Source organism: Trachurus japonicus, chromosome 20 (assembly GCF_045865225.1).
Source record: "Trachurus japonicus isolate A0001 chromosome 20, Traja_1.0".
Classification (NCBI taxonomy): Eukaryota; Metazoa; Chordata; class Actinopteri; order Carangiformes; family Carangidae; genus Trachurus; species Trachurus japonicus.
This window is the reverse complement of record NC_140926.1, coordinates 11,044,397-11,061,532: the sequence shown is the minus strand read 5'-3', so window position 1 is coordinate 11,061,532 and position 17,136 is coordinate 11,044,397. Positions and strand designations below refer to the sequence as shown.

The window sequence follows — 17,136 nt, the reverse complement described above, 5'->3', positions numbered from 1 at the left end:
AGCTGTGGACCCACGATTTGTGACACAGTTACACTTTTGTCAAGTAAATCTTGCTATTGTGTCAGTGTTGTCTTGACCTGATAATCTGGACAGCTTGAGAGAGGGGTTAAACGTACATATACACAGCAAGATAAGGAGAGACAAAATGCCTAGGGAAAGGGAAGTTAAATGGCTGATATATGAATAGGGAACATTGTGAAAAAAGACAGAAACAGGGTGACATTAAATAGACAGCAAGAAAAAGTGGGTAAAAGTAAGGAACAATCTGGGTGAATAACATTAAACAAAAGAGGGGTGTGAGTGAGGAAGATGGACTAGCACATGAGACAAGACTGATGAGGACCAGGAGGGAGAAAAAGACAAAGACAGCCACAGTGAAAAAAAATACAGAGGGCAGCAGAGAAAAGGCAGGTGAAAGAAAGGTATAAAGAGGAAGCAGTGACCCCTGTCTGACTAATCTGAGCTCACACTGTAGCAGCACCTTGAACCAGAGCTAATGAACCACATCCACGTCAAGTCTCAACTCTCAACCCTTTCTTTTCTCCATCTAGCACACACACCAAGCAATTTATTATAAAAGCATTCACACCCACAGTACACACAAAATCACTCAGCCTCTGGAAAACACATTATAAATAAAATCTTTGAGACACACCCACACAGGTTTGTATGTTTTTGCTTTCCCTTGACCCTCTCCCCTTTATAAATAAAGGGGCATTCATTGACATACACACACATACACAAAGAGAGATATAATACAAATGCAGAGATCTATCTCCCACTCAATCAGAAACTGTTGTGAGATTTTCACAGAAACGTTGTTCTCCTTTAACAGGGTCACCAGTGAGATTGACACAGACCAAGTCAGGTCCATTGCCAGGACATACACAAGCATATACTGTTCACACAAATGCACTCACACACAAGTATGGACTCATACACACACGCAGGCTGTGTTTTAAGTGACTAGCTAACTATATATGTTCACATTGTGCCTCTGTATTTTTCCTCTGAGTCTAAAGAGAAAAAGGAGGAATGTTTCTTCGGTGGAAGTAGCCCAAAGATTAATTCACTTAATCTTGGCCTGTAAATTGGGTATTCAAGCGGCTTAAGAAACAAATTGAATGCAAAGGCTGAGAGTAATAACAACATTTGTCTTAGCGGCAGCACAATGCCCTTTTCCACAGCACTCTTCCACATGAGCTAGTGGCTAGATTTCCAATATCCATTTTGACAGAAGTGGACTTGTACGCACATGCACTGTGTGACAACTACACTCTCAGTCTCTCCTACACAAATACACACATTTTGACTATATGTACTGTATTCATGGAGTGATAAAAAGATAGAGTGGAGGACAGAGACATTGTGCTACTCAACAGCAGTATGAGTGTGTGTGGATAAGTGAGACAGCTGAACAGATGTCGGGCGGTGGTTTTTAAACTGTAATCCCTAGCTTCATCATGTTACCCATCAGGCATGTGTAGATCAAAGGGTTAATGTGGCAGAATATAGGTTAAACTCAGAACAAGCAACACTTGAATGCTATAGAGTTGTATTGGCAGTGGGGAATTGAAGAATGGCAGATTTCTGTTACTAGATCATGGGGAATCTAATGCATTAGTAATGTATTCTACTTATTTTTACATGAGCAATAATTCATTAATTAATGCAATTACCTCACAGTCTCATTAAACCACTGTATTCACTGTGCATTACACTCACTATTAACAAATAATCTATGCATGATTAATCAGTGGTTTCCAATGCCACTTATCCATTTAAGCCATTATCGATTGTGACAAATCAATAGTTTGATATCTAACCGCTTGTAGCAAAGGAAACTATAATTTTCTCCATGACTAAAACCCAGACACTAATTGAGGACAGTGGTTTAAGGAGAGCAGTGAACATGTCGCACAAAATCATAACTCACATTATGATGCTGTAACATCCCTCTGCAAGTACAATCATCACTTGACTATGATCAGTATTACACATTTGTAATGGATTGTATAGTCTGGGGTACCCTTATTTTTTCTTGTGTGACTTTTCTTTGACCTTTATCTTGGTATGATATTATGGATCACTCTTGCTTTCCAAGTCAGAGACTACATCAATCATGCTAAATTAGCTCAAAGGGCAAAAATAACAATTAACAGATTTTCTATATTTCTTAAAAACAGCACATGAGAAAATGACATGTATCAATGGGATGCCGGCATGGGAACAAAAAGTTGACATAAGTCAACAACCACAAAGCACAAATTAAGAAAGGAAGAAAAAGTCTGGAGAGCAGTTCCTGAGCAGGCCACAAAGGAGTTTACTGGATCCACATTGCAAGGAGAACTAAAACTCAAAGTAACTGTGACTCAGACTTGTATACACAAAACACCCAAATAATCAATCATTGACTAAGAGGGTGTGCTTTATAAGAGCTGAGAAGTATACACTGTGCTGCACCGAAGCAGTAACATGCCAGTGTAATTAAACCATGATGTAAATGTTTCAATAAAGGCTACAGGTTTCATCAATAACAATTAAAACAAACAATAATGTATTGATGTTATTATTCTCTTAAGTAACAGAGTGCCTCTAGTGTAAATGTAGATCTGCACTGCAGCCACATGTTGCATGAACAAACTGTGAGCAAATATTATTGTTTTTACAACATTTCCAAATGTAACAATGAAAATACAAAAACAAATGCCCCTGTGGTGAACTGCTTGCCCACCATGACTGTGCACTGAATTAATTCCCTGGACATAATTGCCCCTATTTATGGGTGGGAAATCAGTGAGGGGCCACGTCCTCTATGGTTGTTGAACACAAAACAAATCATTTGCACTGATGCACATGCTACCATTACATGTATTTAAAAGCATGTACTGCACAAGGGGAGAAACACTGCTCAGTGTGCCTAAACCATCTCTCTGCTGCTGACAGAGGTGCTCTTTTTGACATTGTTGGTGTGACATTGATAGGGTATGGGTTAGGTTCAATGACAGTACACTGCTTTTATCTGCTCTTTGACACACTTCCTTTACTGTGGAGTAGCTCAATTCTGGCACTGTCCCAAAATCAATCTAAGGTCTGTTGTTATACCTTAACTGCTCCTTCTTAGAGATTTAAACCAAAAACCAAAAGGATCGCCACTCTGCAAAGTTTTGCGGAAATCTGTTTTAAGCTCACAACAAAATTAAAGCAGATATCAGCTTCACGGCCGTTTCGGCTAATGCTGCGTTCAAGGCAGGCTTTTGAAACCGTAAGTTACAGCTTCAAGTCACAACTACGACTTGGTAGCGTTCCAGGTAACCCGTAGCTCGTGTTTTTACCGTCCTGTTGTCTGTGAAAGTTCCCTATAACGGCCACTCGTAACTTCCGACCCGTGAACTCGTACCAGATCGAACTGGTATGACTTCACAGGAAGGAAAAACACAAAGTACGAGTTTCTTTGAACGCACCATGAGTTAGCAGCCCCCGCCCTTGTCAGGCATCAATTGGTCCTCGTGCTACGTCACCACATTCACGCGCATCCCTTGGCTGCACACACAGCCCTTCATGCCGTTCTCTCTCCTCATTGGATAACACTTGTATCCCACAAGGAAAATTTTCTCCTCGGGTTACAGCAGAGCAGAGTGACGGAGAGACTCGTGTTTAGGCTGAAATACTTCATGTAAGTGATTGCTGACGGAAAATAGGACTATTTAGGACTTATATTAACAAAAACATTCCACTGATATCTGCTTTAAAGTGAGAGGAATATCTCAGAATTAAATGCAGAAGATTATTCTCTCAAGTTTTCAACATGTGTAATCAGAAGCACCAGTCTCATGCCTTGTGTCTTCCCACTTGATACAGTTTAAAATGGAAGAACATTATGCTTAATGAATTAATCTTACATTATCCAGTATACAATTTAGCAATAAATTGGAGGCCAGAAACAGCCACTGCAAATGCAGAATCTTGCTTCATTTTACTGCAGTGCTTACTGTAATTGTTGATCAGATCCAAAAGCCTTCAAAGGCTGGAAAATCCCATCATCTTCTAAACCTCTCTTCATAGTCTGCTGAAGGGGCAGGTTCACCTCCCTGACTCAATTGACACTCGGTGGATTTCTAAATTAAAATCTTGTAGCAAAACCTGAGCTCCTGAGATTTCAACTGGCTTTGCAGAGCTAGTCTTTTAAGGCTCAGTGAAGTCTAGCCCCAAGTTACAGCTCAGGAAGAACTGAGGTTAGCAGGGTTTCATCATCTACATCCAGGTTTCAACCTTCCTTAACATTTTGGTTAAGGAAGGTTTAAACCTAAATATTTAGTTTTATTTCACCTTTATTTGGATAATCCCTTTTTATGTTCATGTATTTCTGCTGTCTTTCTACTGCTTCACAGAGATAATGATGAAGATGATGGTGATGTTGATGATGGTGGTGATAATGATAAAGAATAAAATCGATTTTACTGTAAATTGATATTCATACCAACTGAAAAAAAGCAATTACTATGGCCATTGCTTAGTGTGGCCAATCCAACTGTCAAAAAAAGGGGCAGGTTTCTCCATTAGGTGACAGTGTCCAGTCTATTAACTGACTCATGCAATGACTGCACAGCTACAGATTATAATAACAGTAATATTGAATGACAAGGTGTCAGAAAAAATTTTCGCCTCTTGACCATCATTCCTCGTACTGTCTCCCCTCATCCAGCTCTCTTTTCTGATAAATGCTGCCTCTTCTCTTGTCCTTCTCTGTTACTCCCTCTATCCTGCCAGCCCACGCTCCATCTCAGAGACCCTTGTCTAACGAGGTGGACAGTTTCTGACAGGTTCTAATGAGAACACATTCCACTAGAATAACGTTCAAATCCTACTTCCACATTGTACAGGCATGCGCATGCATACGCATACACACACACACACACACACACACTTGAAGCATCTACAGTGCAGCATGTGTACATATTTGTATCTTCACAGGCAGTTGCATCAGTTCAGTTTACTATTAACACGTGTGAAGTCAGACGGGTTTGTGTGTTAATGTTTCTGAGGAGGACAGAGGAGAATAGAGGGAGTCTATATGAGCTACACTGTGTGGGCCTCTGAGTATGTGGGAAAGTGTGTATGTTACGTTACTGATATTGTTAAGGGAATTATGCTGCATGACTTGTCAGTGTACATTTGTATCACTCTGACCTTGCTCCCAAGTTGAAACATGGATAGCCTTACAGTAGCAGTTAGTCGTAAGAGAAGTTTTAATTCTTAAAAGGGCAACAATACAACAAAAGACCAGGATGGCGTGTGGTGGGAATAACTTTGTATTTTTTTAAATTAAATGTTTCCTGTGTCAGCAAAAATATCTTTTTGTGCATGTTTGAATATTAACATGCCATTCAGTTCTGATGCACTAGATTTTCATTGCGATTAACCCTGCAAGTTAGACATTATTGCCAAGTCAACTACACGTGCATGTGTTTTAAACTGCTGTGCGACAAAGAAGTTCTGATTCCTTGACTTGCTTCAGGAAACTTGAGTATTCATGACACATGCACAGCAGGTGAGGCTTTGAGAGTTTCATGAGCATGTTCAAGTAGAAGCATCACATTACTCCACTGAAAAAGTGACAAGCAGTTATGGAACAGATTGTGATGAGACTCTGGGTGGGTGAAAAAAAGAAGACGAAAATAGAGGGGAGAGTGATTAGGGCCAGATGATAAAACCACTGAGGAAGGCCAAGAAGGGATAGAAAGAATTAAAGATACTCAGGGACAAGTAAAGGGCAGGAGGCTAGAGGTATAAAAACTAAATGAAATGATGAGAGAAAGTACGGGGAAAAACTGGGCTTTTGGTGGCATAAAGAGGACTGAGAAGAGTCACAAGGAGTTGATAGGGATGAGACAATTGGAAAAGAGTGAGCAAAGTTTTTTTGGTTACATATGTTCATCTTTCTTTAGAGGACAGACAGGAAAGGAAGAGCTAGTAAAAGAACATAAAAGAGGGTAATGGAGATTTATTGAAAATGGTGTTGGTGTGAAGAAGCGATGAATAAAAAAAAGAAGGTGGGGAGAAAATTAGGCAGAAGACAGGGCATGAGGGAGAAATGGAAGTGCAATTAACAAACAACCCGTTCCCTCACTTGATACACTGGGGGCCAAACATAGCTAAGCAAACATAGCTGAACACCAAGCACTACACTGATTTAATCTGAAGCAAACCAGCCTGCCTCCTCAGGCCTTAATCCTATTATTACCACCTCCTAATGGGAGCCATCACACACATGCGCGCAAAGACATAGTTAAAAAAAAGAATTGTTGTGCCTCTAACCAATCAAACAACATTTGTGATACCAAAGCAATCAAACTAAATATCTTAATTTTGTTTTACATGGTATAAAATTAATAACACTAAGGAACAGCAAACGCTGGCTTGCCCTGTGTGGGCCTGAAGGTGCAACCAGACTGATGTCTATGTCAAATGGCCTGGCATGCTTAATGAGATGAGAAAAGGCTAATGTGATTCTATATCAGACAGGCTCTAGGGGCATCCCATTTAGCCACACACAGTGTCACTTACAGTGACTTAAAGGCACATCCGTTACTTTTCACACACTGGTTCTGAGAATATTAAAATGTCAAACCCTGTCCATCACATTGGTGAGAGTGATGATAGAGCAAAGCACAGCTGAAGAGTTTAAGACAGATTAAATAAAGGATTTGCTCTTTCAAACAATGAGGCTAAAGTAGACCATAAAAATGTGTGCCAAATAGAAAATACACTGTCGAAGTAATTTCTCTCTGAAATATTAAATCAGAGAAACATGTTAATTTGCACAACAAGTGGAATAGATAACGTCTCAATGATTATGAGACACCATGGTAGGTGGTGAGACACCTGTTGTGGCGTGTCTGCTATAACGATAACAAATGTGACAACTCATTAGAGCATAAAGTTCAGGAGCAACAAGGACAAAGACAATCTACTTTTATTGAGTTGTATGAGCATCGGTGGAGGTGTATGCACCTTCGAGCTTGTTTGAGTGCTCTTGTGCTTTTGTGTATGTTTAATTTTCTTTGAGTGTGCAGTTTATATCACCATGGTAGTCAGATAACTGGTTTTATGATGTACCACAGTCTGCGTATGAGAACATAACTGACTTACTGCTCAACATAACATCATTTGTAGAATCACACATGCATGAACAGTTGAACACACGTACACAAATGCACGTAAACCCATATACAAAAGGACAGAGCACACATGTAAATCTCCCGTTACCACTCTCTCTGTCTCTCTTACATGGGTTCACTTACCTCAGCATTTTCAGTGTGCACTTGGGAGACTCCACACAGTCGGTGGGTCAACCAGCCCATTGACTTTTAATGTGTGTGTGTTTGCCCCAGTAGGATGGAAATGTTAATCTTTTTTAGTCCATGCCTCAGACCATTGGTCACAATGACATTGTCTGTTCCCCAGAGTGTTTCACATCTAGTGCCTGAGAAGGGATAAAGTCAGCACTGCTGATCCGATTCTACATCCGTTTGTATGAGTGTCTCTTTTTCTCTTACACATACTCACACTTGAACGCACACACGCTTCCTATCTTGCAAATCCTACTCTGATCCTTCTCTACACACAGATATTCTTAATAAGTCCCATTTCTTTGTTAAGCAGATACATGAAATTGGCACATGTAAAAAAAAAAATACTGATAAATACATTGTTGGATTTTTAGAAGTGATACAATAAACAGTCTATACTATAATATAAAGTGTTCAGATCCCTTTTTTTTCCTACATTTGGATATGTAGCAGCTTTAGCTAAAATTGTTTAAATTCATTTTCCTCTCATCATTCTACACTCAATACCCCTTGATGACAAAGTTTTTTTGTTTTTAGGATATTTTGTACATTTTTTGCACATCTGGATTTTAAAAGTTTTTGCCATTCTTCCCTGCAGATCCTTTCTGGCTGCGTCGGGTCAGATGGGTACTCTTGGTGGGCAGACATTTACAGGTCTGTGCAGAGATGATTCACTCAGTTCACATCATGACTTCGACTGGGACACTCAAGGACATTCACAGAGTTGTCCCTGAGCCACTCTGAGTTGTCTTGGCTGTGTGCATGCGGTCATTGGCTATCATGGCTATCTCTGATCAGGGGTGAGGGAGGGCAGAGCTGAGCAGAGTAAAATCTCCCCATCTCTGCCACTATAAAGCACCCCCACAGCATGATACTATATGCCTCACTGCTGGGATAGTATTAGGCAGGTAATACGTGTGCCTTGGTTCCTCTGGACATTATGTTGAGACCAGGTGGTTTAATATCACTTTCATCAGACCAGAGAATCTGGTTTCTCATAGTTTGAGAGTCATAGGAGCTCTTTTGCAGACTCCACAAGGCTTTTATACATCTTTTACACAGGAGATGCTTCCATCTGGCCACTCTGCTGGAGTCCTAAGGTGATGCTCATCTGTCTGGAAATGTTTCCCACCTCCACAAAAGATCTCTGGAGTCCCCCTCAGATCTGCGCCTCCAGAGAATCTTTATGGGTAGTTACTTCAACCATGGCATGGTTTCTGGTCTAATAAGGCATCGTCAGTTGCCAGACCTTATAGACAGGTATGTGTCCATTTGATTGAATTTAACATGTGGTCTCCAATCAAAGTGTAGAAATGTCTCAAAAATGATCAAAAGAAACGGAAGGCCCATGTCATGAGCCGACTTTATTGTTTGGTGAATATGTCATACCCTGGAAGGCTTGAGGCTGTACTGACCTCCAGGTGCTTCAAATAAGTACCAAGTAAATGGTCTGTTGGTTTTTTTTATTCTCTTTTCACTGTCAACTGTTCACATGTGGCACTGAAGATAGATTGATGAATACATGAAGCACTATTTTAGCATAAGGCTGCGACATGAAAAATGAAGTGGATCTTTACCTAAAAGCACAAATACATTTTATCCACACTAAGGGGATTTAAGACATAACCCCTAACTTTACAATGACTTTATTACTTGTTTCTTCTTCTTGCACTTTAACTGTAAAATATGCATGGTGCTTATTATCTCTCAACAGAACATTTATCATAGAATGCACTTATGGAACACTATTTATTATAAGATGAATTTTAGATAGACTTTTTTGTTTGAAAGATTCAGTGGCTGTGTAAAATTTTTATTACATTCCCTATAAGTCTTTCAGCCTTGTTGAAGCCCCCCGCTGAGGAGCCCTGTAACAAGACACTGGATGTCGTCTTGCTCTAGGGACACTGAGGCTGACTCAGTGAGACCTGCCAAATGAAGGATGCAAGAGGACTGAGGATTTCCATAAAGGAATCAATAAAGTTTTATAAATAGTGTTGCCGCTTTGACACCTATTCGCTGTGAGGTCGCTCTCATATGAGCAACAGCTTTGAAAAAGAATAACGCACTGCCCGTTCCTCTAAGTCCACCTGTCTCTCTTTTCTCACACACAAACTGACGCGCACACACAAACACCGCTGCGCGCGTACTCGCAGGCACAAGCGGCTCGTAGCCTCTCTCCGCTGTTGTCTGTGCCACGGGATGATTAATGAGGCGCGTCCCCGGACACATTCATGAAGCCCGGGTGATCACCGGAGGAATCAGTCACAGTGAGCCGTGAGAGTCGGCTCAGTCTCCGTCAGCAAGGTCGGACCAAGCCAAGTGTGGATAACTCCAGTAAAATAAAGAACCAAATAAAAACTATCATATGTATAGACGGATATGAGCAACAATAGCGTATTAAAGCTTAAAACGTCAGGCAGCTAAACAAAAAAAAATCTAAGTTACCACAGGAACGAAATAAGAATGAAATCACCTCTATAATAAAAACCAAGAATCCCATGGGAATACGTCATATTACAGCGAGAGCTTATAGTAATATATGACAAAAAATGTAATGTCAGCAAATGTGTAGCCTGAGCAAACTCTATAATGACAATTACCTTTAAAGGTAAAATGACTATCCTACGGCATCCCTTGGATTAACGCGTGAAGCTGCATGAAATCCATAATGATAATAATTTGAGCGACTGAAGTTTCCACAAAGTTTGTCAGTGACGGACGGTTTGCTGAAAATTAAGTTAAGTAAAATAGGTACAGCCCTGGTAATTGCAGAGAAACTCATAAGAATTCAGACTGCATAGAACAATCTACATCGGGCTGCACAAGCAATAGGCTAAAAAATTAGAAATCTTTAATTTGCCTCTGGGTCACTAACAGTGAAGAATCAGCTTCCAGAGTCCAATACAGAACAGCTCCCTACTGAACATTGGAGATTCAACAAAACCTCTGCATTTGGATATCCTGGGGGGAAATGCAGTGAAATGATCTGAAAACAAATTGTGCATACTATATAACGTAATGCCAAATAAAACGCAGAAAGAAATTAAGGCTTCAGAAAGAAATTGACATTTTTTTCAGTTGATTTAAAACTTTTCGTCTCGCGAATGCACTCTTAACCCATGCACAAAAACAGCAAACCACAACAGGCAAGCTGATATGTCATTCAGTAATGCAGTTCTTTCTGAAGGCATTGAAGCCGGTGATCAGAAAACACCCAACGGGCATAAAATCCCGGGCGCTAAAATCATTGGACCAGAGATCCTGGAGAGTTAACACGTGTAGGTCTAAACTCAGAGGGTAAGCTCGCTGCCTCTCACTATCTCCCTTTCCCCGCTGTAGCCTGGCTCTTAAGCTCCCAAGATTACCAGCTGGCACCACCGTGGGGATACCTGCAGCCCCGCTGCTAAACGCACCGTCTCAGCCTTTTATACTGCTCTGCTCCAGAGACAGGCTCGCTCTGCTTCCCATTCAAGTCCACTCTCACCCCATCGGCGCTTTGTCATATATCCAAAAAATATAAATTAACAACTTACGGGTTGTTGGCAAAGCTCCGGGCACACCGTTGACATGGCAGAAAATCCACAAAGCTACCGGCAATAACAACGTCATTCCCTGGGCAGGACGGTGCCGGTGCATCTTAACGACCGGTGTGGACGCAGCAGAACGGAAGAGGGAGAGGGAACACTCAGGAAAAAAAACAGCGGGGTGGTGGTAACACTAGTCAGTCCGTCAGACTCGCTTCGCAGTTGAGGACTGGCAGAGAGGAGAGTGGCTGCACGGTCTCTCTCTCCCTTGCGCGCGCTCTCTCTCTCTCTCCCTCCCTCGCTCGCTCGCTCACTCACTCACTCACTCTGCCTCTCTCTCCTGTATCTCTTTATGTAGGTCTCTCTGACACTCTCTCTCTCTCTCCCTCTCCAATAAAGAGATGATGTAAGGATCGCGCCGGCAGACTGGTCTGTACTTGGAAGCGGAACGCACTTCTCTCTCCAGCTCTACCTCGGCTCGTGATGTGATGCGATTCCCGACTAAGAGAAAACATCAGCAACAACAAAAACAACAACCGAGTCTCGACCTGCACGGGACAAGAGGACTGGGTGCGTCTGAAAACAACAGTATAGGCTTCAATAGTTCAAGGAGGCATGACTGTGCGCAGCTCAAATCCACTGGAGTGATTTCTCCTCTCCAGCGCTCCAGTGCGCTGTCCGTGGTGCTGAACTTATCTCAGCCTTGCCGCCTCTCTCTCTCCCTCTCTAAACGTCTTTCCGTTTCTTATAGCCAGACAGTGCCCCCCTCCTTCTCTAGGTGGTGGTAGTCTTGTACTCAGTGCACCCTTCTCATATCCTCACACCAAAAGCTCTAAAAAATGTACACACTACATCTTGAGGTTTCCCTTCATCTGTGCTTATTGCATTATTTGGAGTAACTGTCTGAAAATATGAAGATTCATTATATGCAATAAACAGCTGTGACATAATATGTTAGAATTTCTCTCAACTTATTCTGGCACGTTGCAGGGACACAGATGATGCATTTTAAGGCAAGAGTTGAGTTAAGAGATATCTGTCATTGCTCTTGAATGTATCGGCAGTTTTCTTCCTTCCAGATTTTACAGACTTGGAGGTGTTCAGTGAGCATATCTATGGTACAGCTAAATTGTCAGGGGTTGAGGCTGGATTTCACTATTGGCTGCTTTTGACATTATATTTGTTATTGTAGACAGTTGTCCTGCAGAAATAATTTCAGCCACAGTTCGATCAGACTGAACTCTTGGTTCATACAGTAGCTGCTCTGCTGCCCGCACGGTCTCTTTTTGCAAATTTTTTTTTTTATTATTTTAATTTTTTTTAAGATTAACGGATCTAGGTGACGCAAATGTTCACACCTAACATACGTATAAGTCATAGAGTGGAATGAGCTCCCTGTAGAGACACTGCCTTTGGCCTTGGTCAGGTACATCTCTCTATGATCTATTGTAATTATGGGGATTTATTTGTGCTGGCAATGTTTTGTTCTTTTGTATTTAAGAAAGACAATTTAGAGATATCATCCAAAAACTGTTAAACATTTTTTTTCATAATGACAAATTGCCTTCCATATCTGGCTGTCAGCATTTGTCACTATCATGTCTCAGTCATTGTCATCTGTCCAGAACATAATGTGTGATTATCATTACTACTGGGAACATTTTTATAAATGGAGAAAATGGTGGATGAAAATGGAAAATTCATAACAGACAGCTCCATCAGTGGTAATGTCTAATTTATTTCTCCAAATGAAGGATTGGCTATGATAGTCAGCATGCTATTATATTGGATTCTGGGCTGCAGGGCCATGGGTCAAAAACATGTCATTTGATAATCTGTCATTACTGTACCAATGGAAATAAAGACATGTTTCATTCAGGGTATCAACATTATGCATTATTAGATTTCTCTTAATATATAATTAGTTGGAAATTGAAAAGATGTAGGTGCCATAATGATGGCGACTCGGTGTGTATACATTTTAAATTCTGCAAATTAAAGGAGTATAAATGCATACTGTACATTGGTTATGTCTTTATAAAAAGAACTAAATGACTATCGCTCCATTTATGCATCTGTATTAAGACTTATAGGCTCCAAATCTATGTGCACTTCTTAAAAGTAATACAGTTTTGTGTCTGTTGTAGTTGTAGTAGCTGTCATTTATAGGCATGTGGTCAGAAGAAGGATCACCAAATTTATGGCAATTAATCCTATATTGACCACAAATTACAACCTAAAGTTTCTGTTTCCCCAGTGGTTTGAGATGCAATCTATCGGAAAGGAGGGCTCAAACTCAGAAGGCTGGGGTCCTTTGACGTCTGCAATGACATGCTTCACATATTTTTAGCAATCAGTGATGGCCAGTGTCTCTGGACTCTGGACTCTTTGTGGAGAGACCCATGAACTTTAAGATGCAGGCCACCTTGGAGTATGGCAAACAACCTCTTCTACAGCTGAAGCCAACATTTCATCATGCTGCAGGAAAAAGAGGTTCAGAAGACCCTTTGTCCCCACTGCCTTCAGGCTGTATAACACATCAACCAAAGGCTGTGGCTCATGAAATGGACTATTAACTATTATTGTTTATTATTAGGGCTGTAGCAGTACAGTTTAGTCTTATTTGTTTTCAGACATAAAATTAAGTGTATTAATTAGTGAAGGGAACTATGATACAGTGCTCGTACCCAGGCAACAATTCAGCCACATGTATAAGTACAAACATATAATTGGGCTCAAAGGTACACAGGGAGGGGCACACAGGTTAGGGTTACTAGTACTACTGTAATATTTTTACAGAAAGCACAATCTAATTTTATCTCACTGAAGAAATCACTCAGGTAATTCGTATAGCACACAAAACCGAAACACAAAAACCATAAAGGCACAGCTGACAGTGGCTAGACCACTTAAATATTGAACAGTAAACTCTCAAATTCCATCTTATTATGTCTTTAAATTGGTTTTGTCACTGAAATAGCTACGAACAGTGTGAGTTTGTAACATTCACATTAATTCTTGCTAACGGGGATGAATTGTGTATTAGCATTAATTTGTTAGCCTGGTAGCCAAAGCTAAAGATTATCTTTCCCAAGATAAAACAAGATTAAAACTAGAATAACTGCTTCACGGTTACATTCTTTCACCAGGCAGTCAAGCCGCAGATGACAATCTCCCTTTCTGATCCTGATTAATGCAATGAATAACAGCTAGAAATGTTGCTGCAGAACATCACAGCTATGTTGACCTTTGAGTGTTTGACCACCAAAATCTAATCAGTTTATCCTTGTACCTAGTGAATGTCTGTACCAAGAAATGTATCGAGAAATTTCCTGAAGAGTACTTTGAGGTGTCACATTCATGAGACAGGGATGGATGAGAGCACAGACACATTTCATGGCTCCTGCCACAGTCAACCATATAGTGCCAAGTCAGGGAATGACTTCACACAGAGAGGCATTTATTTTTCTTCATAATACGCAGCCAACGCACCAACATAATATCAAGTATGACTTCATGTCTCTGGTTAAAGTTTTCATATCTCTCCTGTGATGACCCTCCCTTCCCTTTATTGTCTGTTTCTATCATTTTCCCTGTGCCCCCCCCCCCCCCACTTCCTCCTCTGCCTGTTGATTACTCCATCCACCCCTTCACAATGCCTTTTGCTGTATGACAGTGCTCTTTCTCCACAAGGACCGCAAATGGGTTTGTCAATATGTCATGCATGGTAATTTACAGCCATCATTCATCTCTTAAAAATAACAGTGATGACTGATGGCCCATAGATTTTGAACAAAAAAGTTGATGACAGCAGTGATGAATCTCCCGAGGAAGGCTGTTTTGTTAAGTAAGACGCTTGTGAGAAAAGAGCAATTTTCACAGACAGCTGCTACCCTGGCTGGCTCACTGCTGTTATCTATCCACTGTAGGACAGAGAAAAAAAGTCTCCGAGGTGATGTCATGTCATGTGTTTGGGGATCATTAGAAAAGATGCCACTTTTATCTCTCACAAACAATATGAGAAAACATCTGTTATGCGGAACAGTTCTCTTAAGGATCGACTCCAATGAAAATCAAATCTTCAACCTTGTTAACGAGTTCCATCTGATGTTTTTTTATGTGATACTAGACATGCTATAGCTGCATATTTCTACCTTGAAACTGCAGCATATTTATGACAGCCTAAAAAAAACAGATTCAAACTGCCAGGGCCAAAACCTTGACAGCAGAAGGATTTTGCATAAGCACAACCAGTAATGCTGCTTAATAAGCCACTGACGGTTACATACTAACAAACAACTAAATAAATAAAATGATACCAACTACGCTAATCATTGTGATACGAGTCACCGATCTTAGTCATGAGTTCTTCACTAGACTCAGGGTCTGACTCAACCTGGCTGAATCTTGTGTTTCCTTTGCTGAACATGCAGTGGTTTGTCATTGCTCAAATTGGGGAAAGCAGAGTGGTGGGTGAGTGCAAGTCCTGATACAGAAATTTTCAATGAGGAGGACGACATGGATGTGTCTCCAGACCCTATTCAGATCTGTTATTTACTATTTAGATGGGGAAAAAATATTAATTAAGCCAAATGTCATAGGTAGGTAGATTTTTTACTTGAATAAGTGTTAGATAAGATTATGTACACACACACACACACAGACAGACAGACACACACGCGCACACGCGCACACACAAACACACTATTGTACGTTACATGCATGTGCCACCTGAAGTGTTTCATTTATGTTCAAGCGATGATATCCATGGCTACATTCACTAAAAACTCTCATTATTTGTCATGCCATTCCAAACCAGAACTAATATACTTTTCAATGCAATTCACACAGATGGGCAAATATATAGTTTAGTTTTCCTTTTACTTCTAATTGCTTAATAACGATAACAGTCAGTTTTTCATGCCCTCGCTTTACACATCACTACACCCAGCATGCATTCAGAAGTAATGCTGCCATAATGTGATTTAGAGGTTTATACACTGCCTAAGAATAGTATATTTACATGCATTGACACATCTATATTTCCGGTGGTTAACCTTGTTTCTTACCTTATTAGTTGAGCTCAGCCAGTTTGCAGGATGTGGAAGTGTGGTCCTAATGAACTATCCATATACAATGTTGCCCTTGGTTGAATGTCCACAGACTTGGTAGCAGAGGTATGTGCAGAGTTGTTTCTTGACCTGCAAATAGATTTGGCAGTTATAGGTATACTACAGTAAACCAGTCAATTTTCAGGAAAAACTTGAAATTTACTTAAAATAAACTCCACATTTGCCAAACTGAGTTTGTCTTCAAAAACATTTAAACAGCCAGCTACACCCTATAATTTTTCACCAAGAGTAATTTCACTAAATCAAATCAAATGCACTTCGTTAGGAGCACCTAAACATCTTCTCATTTAAGATATTATCTAATCTGCCAATCATAATAATATTCATCAAAATGGGGAATAGTAGGATCGCAGCGACTTTCACTGTGGCATGGTTGTTGATGCCAGACAGACTGGATTCTTATCTGAAACTGTTGATGTCTTGGGATCTTCTCCCTCACATATGCACACACAAACACAGACGCACATGCACACACAGATGCACACACACAGTCAAAGGTCTCTTGAGTTTACTCAGACAGGTACCAAAAACAAAAACAGGGGCAGCAGGTCTGCAGACAGAAACACCGTGTCAATGAGAGGTCAGGGGTAAATGACCAGACTGCTTTTAACTGACAGAAAGGCTATGGTAACTCAGATAACCACCAATGGGGTGAGAAGAGAAGGGTCTCAGAATGCAACACATGCCATATACCTCAATGAGGATGAGCTTCAACAACTGAAGAACATGTTGGGATCTTGTCAGCTGAGAACAGAAATCTAAGGCTCAGAGGAAACACATTCACCAATACAGGACCACACCATTGTTTGTGGTGGTGGTTGTGTAGGGAATGTGTTTTTGGCACACTTTGGATGCCAAAATACCATACAATGGGATAACCAATCTGTTGTTTCTGGCCAGGTGCACATTTTTATGGCCACACTTCATCACTGTCCAAATGTTTACCTTTAGCATGGTAAAGCACCATATCACAGAACAAAGGTCTTCTCAAACTGGGTTCAGGAAGATGAAAATTGGTTCAGTGTGTGGCTTCTCCAATCACCTGATCAATAATCTATGAGATGTGGCAGATCAGGAGATCGGTAGCATGAGCAGTAAGTGTGCAGCTGACAAATATGCAGAATT

The 17,136-nt window shown here is 40.6% G+C and overlaps 1 protein-coding gene across 2 annotated transcripts in view; it reads right to left on the bottom strand.

The window, feature by feature from the left end:
- The window catches only part of cntnap2a (contactin associated protein 2a), a 316,348-nt gene extending 304,781 nt beyond the window's left edge, over positions 1-11,567 (bottom strand). The window contains exon 1 of one of the 2 annotated variants that reach the window (XM_085763401.1): positions 10,889-11,567. In XM_085763401.1, coding sequence (XP_085619527.1) covers positions 10,889-10,991 — 103 coding nt within the window. In that variant the 5' untranslated portion in view covers positions 10,992-11,567. The remainder of the gene's footprint in view (positions 1-10,888) is intronic. The other variant, XM_085763400.1, reaches the window with a different exon arrangement.
- Between the last annotated feature and the right edge of the window lie 5,569 nt (positions 11,568-17,136).